This window comes from Mycena indigotica (assembly GCF_014461135.1).
Source record: "Mycena indigotica strain 171206Taipei chromosome Unknown Mind.scaff0009, whole genome shotgun sequence".
Classification (NCBI taxonomy): domain Eukaryota; kingdom Fungi; phylum Basidiomycota; class Agaricomycetes; order Agaricales; family Mycenaceae; genus Mycena; species Mycena indigotica.
In genome coordinates this window covers 425,935-452,905 of record NW_023503008.1, presented here as the reverse complement: position 1 = coordinate 452,905, position 26,971 = coordinate 425,935, and the positions used below count along the sequence as shown (strand labels likewise).

At 51.4% G+C, this 26,971-nt stretch overlaps 4 protein-coding genes across 4 annotated transcripts; 3 read left to right on the top strand and 1 right to left on the bottom strand.

Annotated features, from left to right (window-relative positions):
* Nucleotides 1-225: 225 nt before the first annotated feature.
* On the top strand, nucleotides 226-4,008 carry MIND_01001000 (ATP-dependent DNA helicase; the record flags this gene model as incomplete). The annotated part of the gene is made up of 10 exons (XM_037366612.1): nucleotides 226-909; nucleotides 956-1,079; nucleotides 1,128-1,148; nucleotides 1,208-1,596; nucleotides 1,651-2,287; nucleotides 2,341-2,986; nucleotides 3,038-3,083; nucleotides 3,132-3,187; nucleotides 3,245-3,926; nucleotides 3,991-4,008. The coding sequence occupies 10 exons, from the start codon at nucleotides 226-228 to the stop codon at nucleotides 4,006-4,008; spliced, it is 3,303 nt and encodes a 1,100-aa protein (XP_037216006.1).
* A 10,552-nt stretch (nucleotides 4,009-14,560) lies between these two features.
* On the top strand, nucleotides 14,561-17,889 carry MIND_01000800 (ABC transporter protein; the record flags this gene model as incomplete). The annotated part of the gene is made up of 10 exons (XM_037366611.1): nucleotides 14,561-14,986; nucleotides 15,036-15,315; nucleotides 15,367-16,272; nucleotides 16,320-16,422; nucleotides 16,467-16,871; nucleotides 16,922-17,051; nucleotides 17,095-17,270; nucleotides 17,318-17,411; nucleotides 17,458-17,724; nucleotides 17,773-17,889. The coding sequence occupies 10 exons, from the start codon at nucleotides 14,561-14,563 to the stop codon at nucleotides 17,887-17,889; spliced, it is 2,904 nt and encodes a 967-aa protein (XP_037216005.1).
* Nucleotides 17,890-18,599: 710 nt separating this feature from the next.
* MIND_01000700 (Response regulatory domain-containing protein) lies at nucleotides 18,600-21,352 on the top strand (the record flags this gene model as incomplete). The annotated part of the gene is made up of 8 exons (XM_037366610.1): nucleotides 18,600-18,701; nucleotides 18,782-18,894; nucleotides 18,940-19,009; nucleotides 19,059-19,193; nucleotides 19,246-19,678; nucleotides 19,764-20,674; nucleotides 20,725-20,913; nucleotides 20,966-21,352. The coding sequence occupies 8 exons, from the start codon at nucleotides 18,600-18,602 to the stop codon at nucleotides 21,350-21,352; spliced, it is 2,340 nt and encodes a 779-aa protein (XP_037216004.1).
* A 1,739-nt stretch (nucleotides 21,353-23,091) lies between these two features.
* On the bottom strand, nucleotides 23,092-25,121 carry MIND_01000600 (Major facilitator transporter-like protein; the record flags this gene model as incomplete). Its single annotated transcript, XM_037366609.1, has 6 exons — nucleotides 23,092-24,186; nucleotides 24,233-24,244; nucleotides 24,292-24,425; nucleotides 24,475-24,773; nucleotides 24,826-25,070; nucleotides 25,119-25,121. The coding sequence occupies 6 exons, from the start codon at nucleotides 25,119-25,121 to the stop codon at nucleotides 23,092-23,094; spliced, it is 1,788 nt and encodes a 595-aa protein (XP_037216003.1).
* Between the last annotated feature and the right edge of the window lie 1,850 nt (nucleotides 25,122-26,971).

The following is a 26,971-nucleotide window of genomic DNA, read 5'->3' as shown; positions in this document are numbered from 1 at the left end:
AGCAAGGAGCAAAGTACAGAGGAGTTGATCGCAGGCCGCTTCTTGGCAGTGCAGACCGACACAGTTGTCGAGAAGTGCATTTCCAGGTTTAAACAACTCAAATCACGCGAACTGTTGAGGACTCATACTTTACATAGATTTATCGACGGGACGAGTAATGCTGCTCTCTCCAAGAAGATCTGTGTAGTGTGCGCGCGCCGGATGTTCGCCGATCTCTTTCAGACGATGGGGTTCCACGACATCCCGAACGCGCAAGTCCTCAAGCCTACGCACCCCCACTCTCAGCATCGTCTGGTTGACGGCTCGCTTTTCCACTCCAATGTTCAACCGAATGGTCTCAACGATGTCTGTAATGCCTGTCTACGACAACTCAACAAGTGCAGCCAGCCGAAATTATCACTAGCAAACAACATGTGGCTAGGCGAAATACCGTTTCAACTAGCGATACTCACACTCCCGGAGCAGCTCCTCGTTGCGTTGTACTTCCCTGCGGCGTACATTTTCAAGGTCTATCCAAAGAATGTTAGGCCTCCGGTGGATGCGAACGTCGCTGAAGAAACAATACCCATCACCAACGAAAAACTGAAAGGCAACGTTTCGACTTTCAGTCTTCCAATCTCTAGCATCGCACACATGGCAGCGGGAAATATCGTTCCGCGGCCCTCCCTGTTGCTGGCCGCCGTCATCGGAGTCACTTTTGTAGGAGTGGATCGCACCGCTTTGAAGTTTATGCGAGGAACACTGCGCGTACGACGGCAACGTGTATTCGAGGCCATTCTGTGGTTGAAGGCGAATAACAGATTATACGCGAATGTTAATATCTCAGAAGAGAACTTACGGTCGCTTCCGGAAGACGGGATACCGGACGAGATTTCACTCAACGTAACGTTGTCTGACGACATAAACGCTGTGGGCAGGGAGCACGCTGGGTACGTCCCAGAAACTCACGAACCAGACGACGAGCCAGAAAGTGACGACGAAACGCAACGAATCTCGCTCTGAAATAGAAAACTCAGACGAAGAAGACTCGGACGGGGACGGTGAGGAACCGACGGGCTTAGCAGGCTCAGGCATACCAGGTAAGTAGAGTTATTGGTGTTCACCATATTGAGCTGAACAATACAAAGAAAAATCGCGGGACTCTGACCGTGAGTGTAATTATGGTTTCCTAATGCAAAAAAGCTGACTGTATCCCTTTCAAACCCAGCCGTTTTTCCGCTACAATCTCACGGCGTTCTTGACGTTGGGGGGGCCAACATTCCCGACTCTACGCTGTTCAGTCACGCAGCAGAGAACGTAGTCCCTAGCTTCTATGCGCAAGACTATGGGGTACAAAAGGGACATGCGTTTGTCAACGAATATGCTCGTGTAGATGAGAACAATGAACGTTTCGACGGGGGTGCTGCAGACCCAAACCACCTGCTAGGAGCATTTCCTGCCTTGTTCCCGTATGGACTGGGCGGGTTCGAGGTGGATCGCAGAGACAAAGTCACATACGAGGAGCATGTTCGATGGGCTTTACAGTACGCAGACGGACGATTCCGAAAACACACGCGGTTTGCTTTCCAGGTTTTCGGTGTGCTGCTCAAGCGGCAGGTATGCCGGTCGGCCAGTTTCCAGATCGATCACAATCACTATCTCGCCAACCAGACGGCCTTTAAGCTTCTCAAACCAAGAGATTTCATCAAAGCAAGTGAAGAAGAGATGAGTGGGCGGGCCATATCGAACGCCACTATTCGGTTGTTACGCCGACATATAACGACGGTACGGGCTCGAGTCCAGGGGACCGACGAGAGCCGGGTAGCCATCCGCGCACAAATTTGGGGCATGACCTTGAAGTACAACCCACCCACGCTGTGGGCCACTATCAACCTGTCCGATTCCAATGACCCCATCGCTCAAGTGCTTGCAGGTCAATCGATAGATATGGACAACTTTGTCGCGCGCACTGGGATGAACGCCACAACCAGGGCACAAATTATCGGTGCAGACCCATTTGCCGCCGCAGAATACTTTCATCTTGTCATCCGACTTTTGCTTAGAGAGCTGATTGGTGTCGTTAGCAGTCCAAGAGGTTCGATCACTCGTCAAGAAGGTATCTTCGGCCTTGTAAACGGGTACATCGGTACCGTGGAGGCGCAGGCTCGTGGATCTCTGCACTTGCACGTGTTATTTTGGGTGCGCGACGCTCCGACAAGTTCCGCTATGCAAAAAGCGCTCCAAAGCGAGGAGTTCAGGCATAAAGTCAAGACTTTCATTCGACATAACATTCGAGCAGATGTCTCTGGTCCCCCCCCCCCCTGTACGGAAACGCGATCGCAAGAGTGTTTCGTATTCCAGACCTGTTGATCCGCGCAAAACCCGATTACGCCAACAAAGCTCGTCTAGCGGAAGACCGCTGCGCGGCCGCTCTGCAGACTCACGAGTGTACCCCTTTCTATTGCTTGAAAACTATCAAGGGCCGGTTGGTCTGTAAGCGCGGTTATCCCTGGCCTACCTACTCAGACGATTGGGTGGACGCGGAAGGAAATTGGGGACCGAAAAGGAGATATCCATTCTTTAACACATGGAACCCCCCCATCTCGCAGGTCATCCGCTCGAACATGGATATCAAGCTCCTAACGAACGCATGCGAAACGAAGGACATTGCCTTCTACATCACACTGTACATTGCCAAAAAACAAGTACAGGCAGCTAACGCGTCTGCCGTGCTTGCGAAAAGTCACGCATTCGAAAAGCAACCTGCGGAACGGACCGGCCCCGATAGCGGTTCCAACAACAAATCTTCTGACATACGCAAAGTGAACAAACGCCTACTAGAGCAATGCGCAAATACGCTCAGCAGGCAATATGAGTTGAGCGGTCCCGAGGTCATGAGCTATCTGATGGGGTGGGGCGACCGCTATATTTCTCACACATTTGTCAAGATTTATTGGGATTTGATGGTGTCGGCGCTTCATCGACATTACCCTTTACTCAAAACCACGTAAGTAATCTGTCCCTTTCACTGTTTCATGGGTTTTCAATCCGACTCAAGACATACTGAGAAAGGCAAATCGTTTGCGCCAAGCGCTACCTCAGAGGTGCTCAATCTTTCACTTAGTGCGTAAACACTATTGACATGTCCGCAGCATACGCCGGTCGTGATGGAAAACGGTCAATTTATTCTTCAAGATCAACTTGGGCAGTACGCCGACAGGGGGGAGTACCTCGTCAACATGAGTCTATATGACTTTTTCCTCAGAACTTACCACGTTTCCGCCGATACCCCCCCCCCCCCCTCTGAAGAGCAGGAAGACCATGACATGAAACCTCGGCGTGGTCGTCCCCTCAAACAACGAATACCTTATATGAACGACCGCGAAGGGGCCAGAGTGATTCGTGGCGATAATCAGGAGACGGCGTTGCATCTCATAGGACGGTGGCTCCCACGCGACGATGATTCCAACGTCGAAAACTATGCCGCACAAATCCTGCTTCTCCTTAAGCCTTGGAGAACCCTCGATGATTTGAAGGGTGCTTGCGAGAATTTCGCTAGCGCAAAGAATGCTTTCCTAGCGTCCAGTGGTCCAGACGTCCTACGAACGGTTGAGAATATTCAGTACTATCACGACAGTTCTGCGCAAGCAAGACGCCGGCGCGCTCCTATGGAAGACACGGAAGACACAGAGGGTGCGGTCCCCGAGTCGGAAAGCAACTTACTGGAGCACATGCGAACAGCATACCTCGGACCTGAGAGCATCGAGCAAGCCAGAGAAGAACAAGTTTCAGCAGCGGAACGCAAATACGGCGAAGAAGGGCTAGCTGTAGCCGAACGTGCGCATATATTCGCGACAGACGCTGCACTAGGCGTAGCTCCAACGATGCCGCTCGCCCAAAGGGCCACGGACGAAGAAATATCAATTTTCAAGCAGTGGGAATCAAAAGTCATTGCTATCACACGTTCTCAACGCGGCCCTGTTCTGCGGCTTCCTTTATTCGACAACCCAGACGCTGTCTTCAACATGAACGACACCGTTTTTCAACGCGCTGAAGGGAACGTTATTCTTCTCAAAGGGGATGGGGACCGAACACGAACGGAAGTCCAACAGAAAGCAGTGGATATTCTCAACCGTGAGCAACGTCGGGCGCACGATATCATAGAGCGACATTTGCGCAACACTATAAGCGGCGTTAGGCAAGACCAGCTCTTGATGATCGTTCAAGGCGAAGGAGGGACAGGGAAGACGGTGCTCCTGAAAGCGGTCAGTCACACATTCGATTATATGGACTCGACGGTGCTCTTGGCCAAAACAGGCACTACGGGCATATCTGCGAGCTTGATTGAGGGCCAAACCCTTCATCAGTGGGCCGGGATCCCGATAACTAGCCCGAAAAAAGAGGACTGGGTCGCGGGTAAGTTTCACGCCCCGGTCATTCATATCCACATAACACGACCCACAACAGGTGCCAGTAAGAAGATACAGGAACGTCGTAAAACCAATATCCTTCCCGTCCTATACTTGGTGATAGACGAAGTTCTCGATGTTAACAAAGAGAACTTTAGCCCAACTATCGGAAATTCTTGGCCACGTCAAAGCCACGACGGGCGAAGCCCCGCCCTCCAGACCTTTTGGAAACGTGAACGTTATACTCTTCGGGGATCCTCATCAATTCCCTCCAGTCGGAAACCCACGAGGCGCATTATTCGACACGAGGACCGACTCTACATTACTCTCGCAACTTGGCCTGGCTTTTTATCGACAATTTGACGTCGTCGTAACACTAACTGAGCAAAAACGTGTGCAGGACCCCATATGGAATTCGTTTCTGAAGCGACTCCGACATGGCTTGTGTACGGAAGAGGATATTCGCATGCTGAGGGAGTTACTGGTCACCGACTGCAAGGTACCCACCGATTGGCTCAACGCTCCTTGGAGAGACGCAGTATTAGTTACTCCTCGGCATTCTTGTCGGGTGCTCTGGAATTCTGCGGCACTCCGGCGTCACAAAACAATGTCGGGGAATCACGTATACTTGTCGACAGCAGAAGACACCGTTGGACGCCTGCGACGCCCTCTTACTCTAGCGCAACGCGTGTTAGTCGCCGGTCTCAACGAAGAAGAAAACGGGAAAGCTTCACGAGCGTGTTGAGATCGCAGTTGGGATGCGGGCTATGGTTCTTTGGAACATAGCGACGGAGGCTGATCTAGCTAACGGTACCAGAGGAGTCATAGTAGACCTCAAATTGGACCCACGAGAGAAGCCGACCCTCGTCCAAGACAAGCAAGGCCGTATCATTCTCGACTTTCCCCCCACCGTAGTCTTTATTAAGATCGACCACTTCTCCTTCCCCCCTTTCGAAGGCCTAGAACCCGGCGTACTACCCATCAGCCCCACCGCATCGTCCTTCACGGTCACGACCCATTCGAAGGAAGTTTTGTCATGTCGACGACTTCAATACGCGCTGACGCCGGGTTACGCGTTCACTGACTACAAGTCACAAGGCCAAACAATTCCTTACGTCGTGGTTGACCTCGAAAAACCTCCGCGAGGAGGATTAACCCCCTTCAACGCGTACGTCGCCCTATCGCGGAGCCGGGGCAGGCAATCTATCAGAATCTTGAGGGGCTTCGATCCTAAACTTTTCACCACACATCCATCCGAGGCACTCAGGGAAGAAGACCGGCGTCTAGATCATCTAGCACGACAGACTCGTGAGAGATTTCCGCACCACCAGGGCGATGTCACCGGAGGAAGCGGGGAGACGACGAATGAAAGCTAACAATAGATATGAAATGCGGTGTACGCTCAACTGTAGTTACAGGAAGACTGGCTTAGACGCTTAAATACATAAAGCATCGCCATTGACTAAACCCACAACTGGCATCTAGATGTCGGCCCCGGCCCCTTCGCCTCTTTCTGCGGCCCTGTATACGCGTTGTCACCATTGCGGCAAACTTCGTCCTGCTCGTGTCTGCTCGGCTTGCAAGATCGTACGGTACTGCGGCACCGACTGCCAGAGCAACGACTGGAACGACCATCGAACGGCATGCGCGAAGCTACAATCATCGGGACCGCTTTCAAGCGATCCCAAAGTGGCCAGCATCCTCCAGTTCTTTCTTAAATACGTCGAAGAGTGGCGTGATCCTCTCGCCCAGTGGGCCCTCTTTGCGGTAAACTTCGCTAATCGATCTCCTGATTTCTTGGAGAAACACTTGTGAGTGTTCGGTTAGGAACTCCTGATGAAAAGGGGGAAGACCATACCACAGTTTTGCCGCTGCGTTGACCACGCGCCCTGGTCATGAGGAAGAAAACAACCCTACGCGCCTGTCTGCGTTCAAGGTGCGCCAAAAAAAAAAAGGCCGCGTACGATCCAATAGTTTGCAGATCGACAAAACCGGAATATTCTCAGATGAGGCAGTGCAGGCGGTGCTACTCAACGAGGTACTGCCAGGCCAAACCCAGGCAGAACAAGAAGCGTTTCGAAATGAGTTCGATGCACTTGAAAAAGGGCCACGCATCATTCGCATTGTCGTGTCCACCCAAGTGGTCTGTACCATGTTCACCGTGCCTCTCGATGGCATCCTTCCCGAGAGTATGGCGAGCTGGTTGGGGGAGACAGGTATCTGCGCTTTTTTTAGTCTCGTTTACGAGAAAGAGTTTCAAACAGCTCTGAGCACGGGAAACGGTACGCAACCCCGCAGGTAGCATTGTCTTAACTCGTTCCTCTGACCTCAATACAGTTAAATTGGCGCAAATCCGAGCGACCGAACTTTACATTTTCATGACGACGGGTAGAGTGGTAGACCTGCCTTCGGTGGAAGTAGCGTGAAAGTGTCAAGGAGGCTCGAAATAAGAGAGAGAACGAAAGAAACCGGAGCATGACGTAAAGCGTGACTTGTAACTTTGATACTGAATCATGAGAACTCACATTACGACTATAGACATCTCATTCCTAGGTTCGCACCCAATCGCCCGCGAACAACATAGTCTCTGACCGACACTCTCACTACTCCTCTCGAAAGCACCTGCATCTCACTAGAAGCGCCTCCAGTGCAGTAATTCAAAGTTTACTGCCCTGGGCCATACCACCTTAAAGTTGATGCTCTCCGTCAGTTACACACGAAACAACCACGACCCCAACGAAAGCCTCAATCCTCCAAAGTGCGAATCACAAAATTATGAATGGATTCGTGTTCTTTTTCCCCTAGCCTGCTTGCAAGGGGGCGAAATAGGGCTAAAAGTCGACGACCAGATATGGTTTGCGTTGCCGTTAGTAATAGATGGCACTACTCCCTGCTCGTCCCACTATTCCATCTGCCTCGCCAATTACACACTCCATCAAATTCCTCTGGACGGTGTAACCTACGTGCATCTGCGTCACCCTCCCCCGGAGGAACTCATTGCATGGGAGAAGATTGACGAAAGTTGCATCGCCGACCTCACCTGCTCGACTAATATCCCAATGCTTGTAGCGGGAAATAGAGTCACCATCGCGGGTGGCAAACGAGTCAACGGCTTTGTGACGAGTGCTGACTGTCTAGGAGTGTGTCGGGTCCGCGTCGCAGTCAACGGCCATTCGATAAATTCATTATCTCCTACATTAATAACGGATATCATGTCCCCCATTCGAATACCCGATGATGAAGTCTTGGTCGACAGGGAGTTCCTGCGACCTCACTACATCACAGGGTCTGTCGCAATTCTCACTGGGCACCGGGTTATCATCTTAGAGGGGCCACATCAACTCAAATTTGGGTATGTGGACCGGATACAACAGACGGAACAAATCGCCATTTTAACCATAATGTCGAACGACATTATCATCAACAACATTGCGCTTTGCAATGTAACCCCGCTGTTCCTTCCGGGAGACGCCGTGAAGGTTACCCACGGCTTCTATGCGGGACAAGAAGGGGTTATACTTCGCAACTTCGTTCTCAAACCTTTGCGAAGCCGCACCCTCCAATTTCCCCCCGGCGGCATTCAAATCCTAATGGTAATTAAACCTCCCCGACAGTTCAGCTAACTCAAGACCATCGCCAGGATAAACTGAATTCCCAGGTAACGGACTGAACCTATCTTAAAGTTCCAACCTGAAGAACGTTAGGTGCTCCTGCCAACGCAATTCATAACTTTCGCGGGAGATCCCCGCCACATTCAAACTGGTCCCCGACCGGCGCAAGCAACTGGCAGACATTGGCTTACTCGAGCAAATCTGGCGGGCAAACGGGTGGACGTTCGCGTGAAACGAATGGAACAAGGAAGAATATCCCAAGTGTTACATGCCGCCATCGGAGAGGAAGGTTTCATCGAGCCCGCCATGGCCCTCACAGAAGAAGATTTGCGGTACCACATAACGGTGCAACTAGACAACTCTGGTAGCAAGGTCCGGATACTTCCCAGATGGCTGGAACCCGTGCACGACATCCACCCTGCGCCACTTAACGTAGGCCAAGAGGAGCGCAAGTACGGGGAGAGTCGCGTGGTGTAATTATCGACGCAGACGTGACCGGCCACCTAGACTACTTGGGATACTATGGTTTTGTGCGCGACACGCAGACATCTCAAGTGGTAGACGTCCACCGTGGTTACGCGAGAAGGCTGCCGTCTACTCTCTGCGCGCTTCGACAGGAGAAGTCTCTGCCGGTCTACGAACGCCAGAGGCCTGACTACGTCAGCTACGAAGCCTCAATTTCGCCTAACGGCCTCCACCAGCGTTGGGCAACACGAGAATTTGGACCATCTCAAAGTGTGACCCGAGACGCTACAAAGTACGTAGCCTGTAACTTCTTGCAAAACTCTGGAGAGTACAGAATAGACAGTCTATCGAGGGGGGGGGGTGGTCATAGAACACCATCAGCGGGCTTTAAATAACTCGAACCATCACCCACAACGGGCAACAACAGCCCAAACGGATGGACATCAATTAAGAAAGAAACATCCCGAGACGACTTAAAAGACTGGGAGTCAGGACCCACCCACTCTCACCTGAACCGCTCACTCAGCTCCAATGTCCAACAGAGTAAGTCCCCGCTTCGCACTTCAGCAAACGGTATATGTGGTCGCTTAGATGGCATTTCAGGGAGGAAGTCGTATTGCGCAAGTGAAATGCAGTCTCTGTCCACCAGACAAACCTGCAATGCGCCAGACGGACCTTGACGCGGTAAGCTAAACGTCCACAGCAAGACATGCTCCGCACGAGAACACTGACAAACCACCAGCATTTACTCACCTCGCACTTCACCTGCACCGTATGCAAACCCCGTCAGTTCTTCAACTCCAAATCTTCCCTGGAGGACCATTATCGCGGAAAAGCCATCCATCCTAATTGCGCAAAATGTAATAAAGGATTTCTCAATCAGATAGCGGTCAATGAGGTTTGCCCGTCTCTTAGTGACAAACTTGATTTCACTAACCCTCCCCCCCCTTTCCCCCCCCCAAAAAAAAAGCACTTTGCGGGGACGCACACGCCGATCATCTGTACTTGCGGGCTACATACATACGAAGAAGATATGTCCGAGCACCTACACGCTTCACCTCTACATCCGAGCTGTCAAGGTTGTGAAAAAGGTTTCGCGAACGACGAGGAGCACGCGACCGTATGGCATTTAATATCTAACTAGACGCAACGTACTTAACTTTTGCAGCATTGCTCAGCAACCCACGCGGAGTTCTTTTGTCTTAAGTGCCGATTCCAAACGTTCTCTGCAGAGGACCTTCAAGCTCATTGGAACACCTCCGTGCTCCACCCATCTTGTCAACAATGCGACAAAGGGTTCTCTGACATCACAGTCTTCAATTCTGTACGCGCAAAGACCTTATAATGTCGGGAAACATTAACAGAAAACGACAGCATATTAACACGGAGCATTCGCCTTGGAAACATGACACCCAGGCCGAAACTCGTGGGCACAACCTGTTGCCCACAACGGACCCAACAGGCACGAAACCAGTTGACGAAACTTTGAAAGAGAAATGGCACACTACACCAGTGAGTGAAGGCCAAAGTATACGAGGACACTATATCCATTAGCAGAACGCAACGACAAATCAGCGCTCCAATGCAAAACAAGGGGGCATGTTACCGATCGGAAAACTCATGGTATGTTTTTAGCCGCCTGCATGAAAGGGGACTGACCCTATGCAGCCTTTTGTGCTTTCTACCGACTACGGCAGCACCGCTCCGACCACGTTATACTCCTCTAAGTGCTGGACTCCGCACAATGAAGCCGTCCCGCGGCCCCTTTCGACACAACATCCTCAGAAAGCAACACTCACACCCCCCCAAGATTTGAACGGAAGATCTACTGAACGGTTTTCGACAGGAAATGGCCTTCGTTGGGACCGTCCACATCCTTACCAACGAACTAGCTCACAAGGAGGACGGGAAACGCGAAATACCTCTGCGCCTCAAACGCATTTTGGCACCTCCCCAGTGCCCGCTACTTATCCTCGCAACCGGGCAGACATGAACCCGCACTTTTCCGGCGTCCAACCAACCCAGGCGCAAACGACGCGAGGGACAAATCACACCACCGCTGAGCATGGCAGGTGAGTCAGGCGCGAGCACCACTCAGCAACACGAAACAAATTAACAGGTTCGACCGCCAACAATTTTTTTGCCCGCATTGTAATGCCGCCCTGGTCACTTTAAAGGTACCGACGGAGGGGAAATGAAGAACGAACAGCACAAGGAAGTTGATCGAGGTGATGAAGTGAGACACAAGTGATGTATATCCATGCCTTCCATACTCCTACTCTCTACACAGAAATTATTGCACAACGTAAGCCGCGAGGCAGAGAAGCGAAGGACGACAACAACACAGAAGAAAGTCGAACGGAAGAAAACGTTCACCCCAATAGACCTAACAATCGCTCGTTGAAGTCCTGTAAGGAATGAAAGAAATAATTTACGGCGCAAAAAAAAAGAAGGGGGTGGGGGAGGATATGTGCTTAACGTGGCGAAGCGCCGCACTGGAACTCGGCGACAGCAAGAAGTAATTTACTTCACGTCAGCAGTGTGACATGATGATTAATACGATCACATCACTGTTTATACATATTTGCAAATCACAGAATCAAAAAACATTTTCAGTCTCAGGACCTTGTCTAAAGCAAGGTGATAATCTTTGGGTATGTACATCTGTCTGCCAACAATCATCCTTAATCCAAATCTTAATTGAACGTTCTGGTTCATGTACATACCCATGAGCAAAGCTTTGGCACTTCACTGGCGCTCTCCTCTCCCCATCACAGACACTCATTGACTCACTGGTCGGATGTCCCCCCCAGTACCGTCAGATGTTAAACCGTCTAAGTCCCAATTCACACGCCGGTGGGCTCGAAATCACGACGGTCCTTGCCAGTGCGCGCCAAATCTTATCCCTGAGTATACCACACAACGGGTTGCATCATATCTGGATGAACTTTTGGGTCGTCCTATCCTCAACGACGAAGTCGATTGGCCTGAACATGACTTCGCCAAGCCAGCCGCCCGGGCCGACGATTCCCTCCGAGTTGGACGTTATGTCATACAAGATTCGGGGAAATCCTCAGACCAGACGGTGCGGACCTGGTCGGCAATGAATCTCACGCCTTTTATTCATTCCAGGACTCGTTTTCTCGGACGCCAGCGCCAGCGCCAGACAAGGGCAACCTTCACTGCCGCGGCCGGCAAAAGCCAGGAAAACCAGGATTGATTTCGGCTTATAATTTGTTCGTGCGGCATGTTGCTTGTCAAGACGCTGTCCAAAGACGAAGGGTGTGGGATTCCAAAGGACTGGATGGGCCGGTCCCACAGGGTACGCGGATCATTCATCCCATGACATTTCGGGCCACTTAGAATCTCCCAAATGGTAGCCCCAAAGTCCGACCCTGCACAGCGGGCGCATCGCACCGCCAAACTTTGGCGTAATCTTACTCCAGAAGAGCGGGAGGTAGGAGCCAAATACAGGCTATAGTCCGACCTTGACATATTTAACCAGCCGTTCCAATTGGAAGCCACTCGACAACGCGAGACATACTTCCAGCAGCTGCAAAGCAGACGGGTTCAAGTTTAGTCAGGAAATGTTAGCCATTAGGTAGCCAAAAATTGATATGCACGCATCTACCAGTGGGGAGCAAGGGCGATAAGTTGGGCCGGCCAGTGCGCTGAACCCATGACTGGAAACCAGGACGTTTTCGCGGCCGTATCTGCGTCGGGTAGCGTAATTACTTGGTTGAAGAAGCCGTCAGCGTGCTTGAAACTTGGGAGACATTGCGATATGGAGGGTTGGAGTCAAGTGGAGGAGATATGTATTAGTCGGAACGATACAACTCGAATTGCAGTCGCTCATTATGCTAGGCGACCCTTCACAAATTCCTTTCCTGCTCTGCGTAAGAGGGCGCGTCTGCCCACTCCCCGTAGATCTATATAGACTAAAGCAATGTTCCGCGCTGTCCCCGTCATTAAAACGGAGCTTTCTGCTGCCTCTGTGCCATATCTAGACAAATGAATTAGCGTCTAGGAATTTGTTGTCAGAGGAAGGCCTTACTTGTGGCCCACCACGGTGCCAACATTCTGGGTGCCTGCATCTAATATTCGCTTGACAGAGTGGTCCATCGTCGCAAGAATCAGGTCGGCAGAGAGAAGGATTCGTGTCTTCTTGGTCAATTTTACTGCAGCTTGTTCACTGCCGATGCGAGGCGGGAGAGCTGGCGGTATCGGTGATGGTGAAGGGCTTCGTCTTGGTGGGAGAGGTGGTTTCTCTAACGACGATGCTGAATAAGGCGGCGGCGGCGGGGCCCCATAAGGTCCGAGAGTGGAACCAGAAGGATTTGGAGAGGGAATGAGTCGTACTCTGTCTTTCTTGGTGTTTCCCATAGCACGTTTGATCATCCCATCAATAGCTTCAACGGTTTTTGCACTAAGTTTCACAGCTTGCCCGCTCACAGAGTGAACAGCCGCAAGCCCTTTGCGGGTACGTGCGGAAGATAGGAATGTGACTGCCCGGGGTGGGAGAGGAGGAGGACCAGATGACGAGGCGAGTGGTTGGGAAGCTGGTTTGGAATGACTGGTATAATATGAAGTACCCGCCGATATTGTTGACAGTAGGAGTGTCGTCGAGCCTGATATTACACGACTGAACATCGTCAGAAGACGAAACCACACGTGACACACAGACAACAGACCTCACAAGAGTGGCCCCCTTGGTTATCCAATCCTGTTGGTCTGGGGGAATCGCCCTTGCGAAAAGCTCCATTGCATTCGCATCGGGGTCCCCATTGTCTAGCAGCTCTATCACAACTGGGTCATTCTCCCTCCCTTTCTTACCGAGGTCGGGATCCTCCTTGACAGTGAACTGCTGGTCGAATTCCCCGATTACCTGACCATTGTCTTGATCAACGAGAACCAAATGGCCACGGAGCTCGTCTGCATCGGCCTTGTCGTTTATGTTTGGTAATACTGCCGGTGTTGCTTGTTCAAATGCGCCTTGAAGGTCCGCATATTGGGCAATGATACTCTCGAAGATCTCTATCTCTTCTAGGAAGCTTGAATCGGGGTAGTTTGGGAGCGCGATGGACAGTGCTAGCTCGAGCGGATCTGCCTCCGTTGGGAGGAAAAGGTATTTCCTTGAGCCGGTTTCAGAGTAGACTGTCCGGACCACTCGGTGCGGGGCAACGGGAATCTCCGTGTCGTTTATGCGGAGAACAAGATAAACTTGCTGCTCGCTGACCCCTGGTAGGACCACGGAAGCGCATTCTAGCGAAACAGTGCCAGACTGTTGGATCGTATTGGTAACGAGTGTGCAGTTAGCAAGGTTGAGCAAGAGGAAAGCCTCTGCGTTCATGATGGTGGATTCGCTCCTGAGTCCGATTTCGGAGGCCAGTTGGAAGGCTATGGACCTCAATGATTGATTTGGAGATGGTCGTTCCCAAAGAGAAGAAATAGATTGACGTCACACAAGATACTCCTCCAACTCCCTTCTTTTCTTCTTTGTTGCTTTAACCCCGCTTCCCACATGCTCTGACCACTGGTCTCCTTGTTTGCACCGGGGCGTCTGTCCCCTAGTCGGCTCTACCTCAACAACATCTTTCTCGAGTGTGTAGAAAGCTATAGCGATCTTCGTTACGGTAATTGTAGCAATAAGATCGCCTATTATCACGTTGCAGTCGTATTAATCGTACTGGGAAAGTTGTGTCTTTATTGAAATCCTGGCAAGATCCTAGTACGATGAGAACATCTATTCCCGGAGTTGCCCTGCAGTGAGAAAGCCCAAATGTTGTCACTTCTCACGTACTCACAGTGACAAGTTGGAGATCACCTCTCATTTCCCTTGTATCAAGACGATTTTGGTTGGACAACTCCAAGTCCGGGTCGATTCAAGAGTCAAGACGGTGGATTGTCGATACTGGCCGTTCTCGTAAGACTACTTACGCTTTGGCTCCAAAACCGCATTGAAGAAGCACATGTTTCGCTCAGGATTCGCGTGGCTCAGCTGACCCCTTCTGATCTCCGTCGCGTCCAACAACGACCCAAAAAGCAGTCGTACGACTTTTTTTATCGACTTGCCAGCTTCCCTTTCCCCCGCCTTCCATGGCCTGGCTGGCTTTGCTCGTGTTGCTCGTCGAGCTCGTCAACGCCCAGAACCCCTCTTGTGTAAATGGAGGGGTGCAAAATGGGTCTAGCTGCTCGTGTCCCACGGGTTTTGGCGGTCCAACTTGCGCGATGCCAGCTTGCGGTGGAAATATATTCCAAGGCTCGACTCGTGCCCTAGGAACGACCCCCTCTGGAGCTTCTTTTGCCAACATATCGAGTTGTGCATGCGAGTCAGGGTGGGGAGGTGAGGGCTGCAATGTCTGTTCAGCTCCCGCGGCTTGTCAAAGCGCATTTACTGCCTCCGGTCGAGCACCGACGACCAACCAAACCGTCGCCAACAGCGTTTCTGGCCAGAATGAAACTCTCACTTGCAACTCGAAGCCGCGAGTCTACGCCTCCAGTCAAATGAGCTGCCGAGTTGAGGTGCGTCGTTTTCTTTCCTGCCTCTGATGTTCGCTCAACTTGCGGTTAGAACCCAACTCTGCAAGGCATCTTCCCCCTCAAATCCTATCTCAATATAATGCGTACATTGCACCCTGAATTATCGCCTATTCCGGGTTCGACTTCATTTGGCGCGAATGGCACGGTTTACGCCCAGCTTTTCTACGAAAACGTAGAGCAGTTCTATTGCAGCGCAGATTCTTGTGTGCAAACGCTCAACGGCGACGCATCCAACTGGATCTGCCAGAACCTCGCTTGCTCTTGCTTCAAAGGTTCGACGTTTTGTGGCTCAGGACCCACCGACATCAGCTGTAAGATGGTCTATTCTGATATTTTGTTACTTTTCTCTAAAAGCTTCGTAGTCGCTATTAATGGCCTGAAAGGACAACTTTCCATCGAGTGCTCCAACGCGACTACCTGCGCGTTCAAGCAACAAGACTTGAACAATGTTTTCGGCTCTGGTGGTCTCGGCATGAATGGTTGTAGCTTTGGGGAGTGTGTTGCTCAGCGTGTCATCGACACGACGTCTGACGGCAATTCGACTGACACCACGAATGGGAGCCACAAAGAGCTAAGTGGTGGCGTTATTGGTGGTCTTGCCGCAGTTGGTGCCTTAGTTCTTATCGCCCTCCTCGCTCTCTGCTTCGGATTTGTCAAGCAACGTTCAGCACGCAAAGCCAAAATTGAGGTTGCGGAAGGCAACCGCATTACGGTCGAGTGGTCTGATGTCTCCTACTCCGTCTTGGGCACCAACGGAGGGTCCCTTTTTCGACGTGCGACCAACGACAAGGTCGTTCTCGACTCTGTCAGTGGTGCTGTCTTACCTGGACAAATGATGGCCGTCCTCGGGCCGAGTGGTGCCGGCAAAACTACGCTCGTGGAACTACTTGCCGGCAAAGCCAAGTCTGGGACAACATCAGGTCGTGTTTCATTCCCTTCAGGGAGCAACTCAACCGCCATTCCGCGCATCGGATTCGTCCCTCAACAAGATGTTTTGCCGCCTATGCTCACTGTCTACGAAGCTCTCCTCTTCGCTGCTCGCCTGCGACTACCAGAGAACGTTTCCGATGTAGACAAGCGGACGCGAGTTGAAGGCATAATGGAGACACTTGGTATCGCTGCCCTGCGTGATGTAAGGATTGGTTGGGGAGGCGATGTTGGTGGTGGAAAGGCTAGGGGAATCAGTGGAGGCGAAATGCGCAGGGTTAGTATCGGCCTTGAGCTTATCGCCAGCCCCGATGTGCTTATTTTGGATGAGCCAACTTCGGGTATGTTATGCCTCCCCCCCTGACCTTTCCAACTAATGATTGCCAAGGACTGGACTCCGTTTCTGCCTCTCGGGTGGCCAGCGTCCTGCACAGTATCGCTCATGATCCCGAAAATCCCATTCCAGTCATTGCTTCAATACATCAACCCTCGTAAGCCCTTTTCGTTGCTTGTCACATCCACTCATTATCAATAGATCGCAACTATATCAACAGTTCGACTCCATCTTGTTGATGTCTCACGGTCGTGCTTTGTACTGCGGTCCCGGTGGTTTTGCGCCCTCCGAATACTTTGCGCGCGAGGCTTCTGGCATTGCGCCTGCCTATCAGCAAGGTTACAATGTTGCCGACTATCTTTTGGAAGTCGCTAGTGACCCACCTGTCGCGCTCTTTAAGATTCCTACGGCCAACTCGTCTTCGGATACTGGCAATGATTTCAAGAAGGGATCTGCACCAACAGCCAGCGACGATGCTACGCTCAACGAAAAGGGCGGCAAACCAGCCGCTCGTGGTCAGACTTCTGCGAGACCCGCCAGTTACGCGACGACCTTCTTGACGCAAATTCAGTACCTTTCTGGTCGCGAATGGAAAATCCTGCGCAGGTTGGTGGCTCTCATCCCAGTTCTTGACTTTCGTTTGACCTCCTTCATAGAGACAAGTCTCTGTTCATCACCCATTTTGCTGTTGCTGCTGTTCTGGGAGTATTCTGTGGTGGACTATATTTCCAAACTGGGGTTTCTATTGCTGGCTTCCAGTCTCGTGTTGGCTGTCTCTTCTTCTTGGTTTGTCATTCCGCCACTTCGTTCTCATTCTTATCCCATTCAGGGTGCCTTGATTGCATTCTCGTCTCTCAGCGCTCTATATAACATTGTCCTAAATCGACCACTGTTCTTGCGCGAGAGATCGGGAGCGTATTATAGCCCGACAGCCTGGCTACTCTCTCGAGTTATCTTCGATGTTATACCTTTGCGGATTGTCCCGACAATTGTTGTTGCAACGATGTGAGGCACTTGCATCCGGTCTCCACTCGTGCTCATCTGGTTGACAGCACCTATTGGATGGCGGGTCTGGCTCACGACGCCGCCCATTACTTCAAGTTCCTGTTCATCCTTGTACTCTTCACACTTGCGATGACTCTTTACGTATGTGCCTTGGTTGCTCTGATTAATGATCCTTACTCTGTTCTAGAATTTCCTGCTCGGAACGTTCTTCCACAACGGTGGCATCGCTATCCTCCTCTCCGCGCTTTCAGCGCTCTACCAGATGACATTTGCCGGCTTTTTCGTGCATCTCGAGTCGATACCTCCTGTCTTAAGATGGCTGCAGTGGCTCTGCCCACTGAAGTTCACTTTAGAAGCCCTGGCCGTGAATGAAGTTGGCTCAGGACTGATGATAGAAGATACGCTCTCGGGAGTACCAGTGAACGTCAGTGCCTCACTGATCATGAATCTGCTCGTAAGTCTCCTAGCTGCAAGATTGATCGGTTCTAATTTGCTCAAATAGTTCGGCTTTGGCTCCAACAACTACTACCGAGATGTGTTGGTGTTGTTTGCGTTCATCGCCGGGTTCGCAGTCGCAGTCATCGGGACTGTATGGTGGAAAGTGCGGGAGAGGCGGTGAGGTAAAATGCTTGATGATCTCACGTAGACAGCGACGACAAACATAAAACTTATAACCTAGTACTAGCATCGACATCGTGTATCTGCATGTGTACGACATTACAATTTCTTTTTTTTCTTGGAGGTATAGCGTCAGACAGGAATCGGTTGTTTGGAAGAGCGGAGCGGAAGTGAAAGCTACTAAACCTGACAAGCAAGGAAAACCAAGTTCAGATGTACATTGTTGACGTTGTTCAACAGAGCAGTGACTAGACCCGCAGCCTAGTTGCTGGGGCGAGAGTGGGGGGCCAGACCAGGTGATTGTCACAGCCATAACAGGTGGATGAAAGTTTCCTGTTCGGGAAACGGTCCAGACCAATAATTGTCACGGCCGCGTGATTGAAAATTTCCTTATCGGGAGACGGTCCAGACCGTCGTTCTCGACCGTTGTCGGGCCCAAGAGGAGGCCACAACAGTTATGCGTGGTCTAGACCCCCGAAAACCTCCACAGAAACTCGACCTTTCTCGAGCTGGTGGGTGAGCTACAAGACGCCAAATCACCGGGGGATGGTGGGGAAGAGTCGAAATAGCCTGCTTGCAATATTTCCGCGCAAGTCCGAGAGCGATTGTCCATAAAGTGCCTGTAAATACCTAAACCGAACAGCATGTTTGAGATCATGCGTTTGCTTATAAGAACGCAGAGGGCTGGGCCTTGGGGTACCTTTCGCGCCTATGGACGAACGATATCGAACCCAGCAGCCATTATTGCCTCTGCTTTCCATTGCCGCCTCCCGAGCCCAATACTCCCCAACACAACAGTGGGCAAGCACAAGTGTAAGTGTCATTTGATTTTGCGACGCGTCTCCGGCTTGCTTTACGCGTCCATGTTCTTTCGTTGATGCCCCTTCCTACAGCAAACCCAACTCCCGGTCAAGCGCGAAAACGGCTCTCCTGAACAGATGGAGCGCAAAGAAAGCCATGAGGACTCCATGTCCTCAACCAGCGACTTCGTCAAGAAGCTCTACAAGTCGGTGTCTCAGTTTCTCAGACTTCGCCTTCTTATCTGCTGCAGGATGCTAGAAGACCAAGCATTTTCCAGTGTCGTTTCCTGGGGGCCTCAGGGAGATTGTTTTGTGGTCAAGGTGCGTTGTAAAAGATTTCAAGCAAGACTGTCCAATTGACAAGATGTAGGACATGAACGAATTCACCAAATCAATACTGCCGCGTATGTTCAAGCACTCCAACTTCGCTAGCTTCGTTCGGCAGCTGAACAAATACGATTTCCACAAAGTCAAGAACACGGACGATAACCAGTTCGGGGAGCATGTGCGTCGCGCTGACTTCCTCCTAATTGTTGTTGCTGACACGCTCGTTGAAGAGCTGGACATTCCGTCATCCTGATTTTCGTGCGGATCGTCGCGATGCACTCGAAAACATCAAACGCAAAGTCCCTGCTCAGCGCAAATCCACCAGCTCTGCTGCCTCTTCAATACCTATGCCGTCTACTTCTTCATATCAACCCACACCTGGCTACCCACAACCTGGCCCTTCCAGCTCGTTTGGGGCCAATCCTTACGAACAGAATGCCAAGGTTGATGCGGTTCAGTCTCAAGTAGCCTCGTTACAAGCACAACTGTCTTCGCTCAGTGCCGCCCACGAAGAAGTCCTTTCACATGTGCGCAACCTCGAGCGGAGTTACCAAGAAGTGCTTGTTGAGATGGTCGGTTTTCAACGAGGGATGGCACAGCAGGACGGACTGATGCAGAACCTGATACAATACTTCCTACGAGAGAACAACGGGAATGGCGCCGGTGAGTAACAGGCTCGCCTTGCTGCTCTCCGTAGTCGGACTCCGCGTCTAATTAATGTCATTTTGTTTTCTTTTTGGTGTTCAAGGCAAAATGAAGCAACTCGATACTGGTCTCGACGGCTTGGACGGACTCGGTAACCCGTTTTTGTTCATGCAAACGCCAGAAGCGCAACGAATGCTCGACAAAAGCTATCCGGAAAGCGACGTGGCCCGCGCATCGCTCATGCAAATGAGCGAAATATCAAGACGGGCAGAGGCGGTGGGGATGTCGTTTGGTGGTCAGAGTAGTGTGCCATCAAGCAGCAGTTCGCGGTTAGGGAGTGGTGTCGGTGCGAGTGGGATTGGCGCTGCCATGAGCCGAATGGACATGCTGGCGAGGATAGAAGAATTGCAAGCCCAACGCGGAAAACGAATCAACACGCCCCTGCCAAACTTCAACTCAACGAACAATCCGCCAGAACTGGGAGGAAGCCAAACTGACTCACCAGAATCCGAGGACTTCGAAGAGGAAGTCGTGCAACCAACACCAACGAATCCGCCAAATTTGGACATGTCAATAACGCCGCCCAGTCCGCCAGATCCCTGGGCACTCAGCGCGGGCGACCAACATGCCGGGCTCGAAGTATATACTGTTGGTCACCTGATGCCACGAGGGAGTACTGGCTTTCCTGGGCTGCAGGGCAATTGGGGGTTCGATACAAGTCCGTCAACACCAGAATTAGTCGGGAAACAAGAATCGCAGGCGGGTCCGAGCAACTTCTCAAACTCGGGAAGTGGAAGCCCACCATCACAGAAGCAAACTCTGCGTGTCCGACGGTCTACTTTCGTTCCTGGTTGGGCTGTTCCTCCCCGGGTTCTGCTGGTGGACGACGATGCTGTGAGCCGAAAACTCAGCAGCAAGTTCCTCCAAGTGTTTGGATGCGCTATCGATGTTGCAGTTGATGGTGTTGGGGCGGTAAACAAGATGAATCTGGAGAAATATGACCTGGTTCTAATGGTATTTAACCTCTTTATTTGATTTGACTCCATTCGCTGACTTCGCGCAAGGATATCATTATGCCTAAGCTCGACGGTGTTTCGGCAACGTCTATGATTCGCAAATTCGACCCACAAACGCCCATCATCTCCATGACGAGCAATTCAAGACCGAACGAGATCATGACCTACTACTCGTCAGGCATGAACGATATATTACCCAAACCATTCACGAAAGAGGGTTTGTTCGAGATGCTTGAAGTGAGACTCTATTCGCTTTCTTTCTTAACCATTTACTAACATACTACCGCAGAAACATCTCGTTCACCTCACCGTCATAAAAGAAAAAATGTCCACCTCGGTGAGGATACCTCGACAACCGAGTGGGATTCCTCCTCTCAACGATGCCGGTTTCGAGGGTGCCCTCCAAGCTGGCGCCGCTTCAATGTCCTCGTCGTCCTCTTCGCCCTCCCTGACCAACTATAACTTTGGATTAAGCAGTCCTGAGCTCAACGATGGTCGGATAAACGTGCTCGCCGGGATGGGTCTCTCTGACGAACAGTACAACATTATGCTGGCGGGTATTGTCAACGGAGATGGCATCACCTTCGGGAGCTCAGAAAAGCGCAGTCTCGAGTTGGGTGATGGCGATCCAGACGGGCCGGAAGGCAAACGCAGTCGTTTCGAGGTCGTTGAGTAGGACGCTCGGTTCACTATACTATTCAGCATCTATTTTTTGTTTGGAAGTCTCTCTACATCCATTTTCTTATTCTCTGCAGATTTGTATCAACCACAATGTACCCCAAGTGCTTCACAGTTTCACTCTCAATTCAAAATTGAATCAATACCGGCTATTATACGCCTTGTTGATCGACTAGCTCTAAGCCTCTAACCGCCTAACTCAGACTGCTAATAAGCGGCGTCGTTTGCGTCGCATGTCGTCTTGGCGAATCACCACGGTATAAGAAGGCAAACTAACTCGAGCCAGGCTCCCTCGTCTTCCTCCTACACACGATGAAATTTGTCTCTGCTCTCGTCCTCTTTTTCGTGGTCGCAGTGGCGAGCTTGCAAGCCGAGGTAAACGCTTCAGATTGCCCATCTATCCTCCCATCTATCCTCTCAGCTTCAGAGCTCTGATTCACCTCAATGTAGCGCCAGGATCAAGAAACCAACCCATGCCCGCCTGCGAACTGGTGTGAGCCGGGAAATCAAAACTGAGCAAGGGAATTGGTGCAACCAGAGAATGTAAGGATATGCCCAAGACAGGCCATCGCGGTCCTGATTCGCCGTAGGATTTGCGGAACACACAGCAGATGCGGTCACGTTTTAGCACCATCAGATGATTTTTTCACGCGTCTGGAATTGTTTGGAAATTTATGATTTGAGCCCAAAATATCTCGTCGCGTGGAGCCGTGGATCTACACGCTCGGAAACAAATCGCTCGTGGGGGTGGGGTACTTGCCGGTGTTTTGAGGAAACACATTTTTCAGCGTGCCTCCAAGTTACCTGCCAGCACTCAATGGACCCAGCTGGCAGTGATGGACGGCTCTGTCTACTAATTCTAAGCGGCGTCGCTCACAACATATATAAGAGGGCAGGAAAGTCGAGTGCCTGACTGAGTTCGCCCCACACCATGAAATTTGTCGCTGCCATTCTTCTCCTCTGCATCGTCGCAGTCACGGGCTCGCAACTTGAAACCAAGGTACGCGTGCAGGAATTTATTATTAGAACGCATGCTGATCCGTCGTGATGCGCGACAGGAAGTTCACGATCAGACCACCAATCCATGCCCACCCGCAAAGTGGTGCACACCCGGAAATTGAAGCGCCGCATGAGCGGTCGACTGTCGTGCCTAGCGTCGGACGTTGGCTGGAACCCGATTCATGAGGGACATGTGGCATGGACTTGAAAGATGCGGTCACGTTTTGTCAACCTGCTATCAATTGTAAATTTCCTATGTGAGCGCATGGAGAGTGGATCGTGTATCAGACCAGGCGTCGACTGCCTACTCGGAACTGCCAGTGGTTCAAAGGGAGATCATGTACCTGACCCGAAAGCCTTAAATACGGCTTCAGTCGACGCTGGTAAGATAACAAACTTCCCCCAGCCATGAAGTTCACCAGCATAATCCTCGCTTTGGTCTCCGCAGGTGTCGCATTCGCTCTGCCCCCCGTTCAACGAGAGGCCAACCCAGTGGAGGTTTGTAATGACCCTGACTCGCCAGAATAACCATGTTGATTCCAAACAGGCACGCATCATCGACCCTTGCCCCCCGCATTTGGTTTGTGGTGCGTGACCCAAGTCCTTGGTCGAGCGAGCATTCTCTTAAGCTACCTTCTGGCAGCAGCCCAAGACTAGGAACACAGATTCTGGAAATGAGATGAGATTACTATAAGCGTCGCACGATACACTAGCGTCGAGTTGTCCAAATATCATTATCTATGCAGGCTCCTGCCGGCGTTTTTCCGCTTCTGGCGGAACCCGTGGGGCGGTTTTGACAATCTTGAGGTCGTTGATGAGCAGCGCAGCAAACAACCCCAAGCCAGCAATGGGTACCCCGATTAGAAAGACGGTTTGCAGCGCCTTCGCATAACTCTTTACGACGCCAGCAATCATCTCTGGTGGAATAGCGGTGTAAATCGCGGTGGGACTTTGCTTGACAATAAACACAGGAGCGTCTGGCGCGTATTTGCGCAAGTTCTTCGCCAGTCGTGTTGCAAACACCGGCTCGGCAATACCCAGTCCCAGAGTCGAGCCAAGGAACTGGCCAAATGTCGCCACGGACGTCGCCTGCCCGACAAACTTGGCTGCCTTGTTGTCCCTGAACTCGACCTGCATCGCAAGAAGCGAGTTTTGCAAGGCCATACCCGTGCCGATACCAGCGATGATCTGGAATCCGATGATGTTGGCGCTGGAGGTTGAGACATCGATGGTGTAGAGCAACCCCATGCCAACGGCGAGGAAAACCGGAGAGATGAGCAAGAGAAAGCGGTAGCGGCCGAAGCGTCCGACGATTTGGCCTGCAATGATGAGCGTGAGAACGGTCCCAAACATGAAGGGGAGCAGGTCAATGCCGGAGTGGGTCGGCGTGTGGTGGCGGACAGCCTGGTAGTAGATCGGGATATAATATAGGACGATGAGTTGGGTGAATCGCAAGAGGAAGCAGTAGGCTATGATGGCGTAGATTGAGAGAGACTTGAAAATGGTGGTTGGGACCATAGCGCGTTCGACGCCAATCCAAATCTCCCAAGCCCCCGTTGCAATCGCCAAAACACCCCCCAAAACGAAGCAGATGATGACACTTTTGTCGTCCCACGGTTTCGTGTTGCCGCCCCATTGCAAGGCTATCAACAAGCAGGTCAATGCACCGGAAACTAGCGTTGCCCCAACATAGTCAAGTCGAAAGACTTGATGCCGGAGAGTGCGCCATGTGCGGTCAGTATCACTCGAACCAAGCGGTGGCGATGCTTTGAGGAACACGGCCACAACAACAATCGAGAGGCCGCCCAGAGGAATATTGATGAAGAAACACCACTACAAAGGTCTTATGGATGCGTAGATTTGAAAGATGAGACCATACCCTCCATGTAACCTATGTTATCTTATGAGTGAATTTTTTATGGAGAATGGAAATCGCACGTGATCCGTGAAGGCACTGCCAATTAATGGTCCGATAACACTGGAAAGGCCAAAAATAACGCCAAACAATCCCAAAAGACGAGGCCGGTCTTCGAGTCGGGTTGCTTGAGCTAGTATCTGGATCATAGAGACGTCTATATCTGGACTGAGTCCGACAAAGTCATGCATCACATAGAGACGCACAAATTCCAGCAGCGCCGACACCCGAAACCGCCCTTCCGGCAATGAGTTGGTTGACATTGCTGGCAGCGCCGCAGACAATGCTTCCAGCCTCGAATATTGTTATGGCTGCAATGAGTGTCCACTTCGCGGAGAAAATGCGCAGTAGCTGTCCATAGAAGAGGAGGAAGACGGTCTGGGTCAAGATGAACGAGGTTGCAACCCATCCTTGGAGGTTGAATGCACTGAAATCCGAGGCAATGCGAGGTAGCGCGGTTGATAAAATAGTTTGGTCTAGTGCGATTAGAAAAAGAGCCAGCAGCCTGTGTGGTTTAATGAGACTCCATGATAAAAGAAATGTCCAGGGAGACAAACATAGCACCAAAGACTACAGCGAGGCGCATTCCACTGAGAATAGTATCCTTGTTGGGAACATAATCGACAAGGCTGTTTTCATCGTGTTTCATGTCGTTGTTGAGAGGGATCTCTCTAGACTGGCGAGGAGAGGGCGTCGACATTGTCTGTGAGCCCATATTCGGGACGGGAGCTTGTTTAAGTAGCAATGAGTTCTCGGAGACGCCGCGGTCTATATGCAATTGACCATTCCGAAAAACGTCATCCTGTCAACAGATTCAGCTATAGACATGAAGTCTTTTGTTATATCCAACCATCGGATTGTGAGGCGGAAGCCTGTAGCACGGTGCATAAGTTTGAAAAAACCCTGGTTTCAGCATTAACATTGGAAGTAGGAACTCGACGTTCAACCCGACATTCGGAAAAGAGCCGCACTAAGCGGCGCACGCTTCCGTGGGGGGGCGCCTTTCCGGATGATGTAAGTGAGCTGACGCTGATGATCAGATAAGATATTGCAGTACGCCAAGGTCTTCGGCCAGAGCAGTGCGCATCAGTAGGCTTGAAAGAAGGAACACCATGCACAGCGTGAGGGATTGAATCATAGTGGAACTGGGATCTGTCAGTCTCCCAGTTTTAGCTATCTTGTCGACACAATTCATTTAGGCATCAGAGCAATGATAAATAGTTCTATTCCAGACATTCAGGCCATGCAGGCCATGGCAAAGGAAGGTCGAACGCAAGCACCTGGGTACTGACACCAGGTATCGGCGCACCATTCGCGAAGCGGATTTGCTGAAGCGGCACGTGACCGGCCCGGTCTTGGACCATGTGGTGGAGATCTTCTTCGACGCTTTTGCCAGTGAAGAGGGCGAAGTCCGAAAGCAGGGGCCAGATATATCGGTCGGGGACCCCATCTATGGTCTGCGGGTGCCCCAGACGGAGAAGCAGAGAGCGCGGCCAGCGGTCTAGAACGACGAGGTTGGTGACGGAGGGGAAGATGCTACAGAGCCTGAGGTATGCATCGCCAGCTTTGAAATTGGGGAAACAGATAGCAAGGGTTGTGACAGAGTCGAAAAGCGGCGCGGGGACATGCTCGAAAACGCTAACCAGGTCAGCGTCAACCATGTCATACAGCGTTAACGACTGCACGGATGGGGCCACAATACTGAGAAGAAGGTCTGAAGCTCGATCCCCCAAGAGCCCAGTTCCACGTATTCGGAGCGAGCGTAGATATGGCAGTCTGATTTCAAAGTCGTCGGGTGTTCTTCCGCGAACAACATCTCCATAGACAGAAAGATTCAAAAGCACCACTGGGGAGGTCAAAAGCTCGCTAAGTTGATCCCAGTTTGGACGGGCAGAGCGTCTGAATTTGTGGAGATGGAGAGTAGTCAAGCCGGTTAAGGGAGGCCAATTCGCATAAAGGTATGTCCCTTCGAGCTCCATACTCGTCAAAAGTGGCGCGCCAGCCAAAAAACAATCCTCAGAGTTACGGAAGCCTTGCGATATCATGGGGCTGTTGTCGTAGGTAGCTCGAATGCGAATTTCCTCCAGCAATGGTGCATGGAGGGGCTCCAGATGCGCTAGCGTGTTGTATAGGACCGCGTCGTTGAGGTCAACGGAGATTGTCAAAGAGCGCCATCGGTCGACTGCGGAGATTAACACGTCCCATACTTGCTGCTCAGGCATCCAGATATCTTTCCCGAAACTGAATTTAATTTCAAGTGGACAAGCCTTGGGATTGTTAGCCACATTCAAGTAATTCAAACGACATACTTTGGCACGGGCCATATAAGCCGCCAGCCAAGGCGAAGTAGACTGCTTCGCACTTGAAACGATGAGGATGTTCCACAACGACGGCGTTTCAATAGCCACAACCCTCCAACGCGCAATTACTTGGCTGACGACAATCTCAAACGGAACATCGCCTGGAGCGTTAAGATTCCTTCCAAACTCGAATATCTTGGCCAGAATTTCGTTGGGTAAGATGGACGATATTAGCGCTGTGCGATTCTTCTCGGCGGAATACTCTGCTCGTGCCCGCGAAAGGGAGAGGTTGACTTGGGCCAGACTTGCCACGAGTTCATCCCGGTCTCGCTGGAGAGACACTATCGTGCGTTGCAGTTCGTCGAGTGTGGCCGACGAAGACATGAGTTGTGGTCGCAGTCAT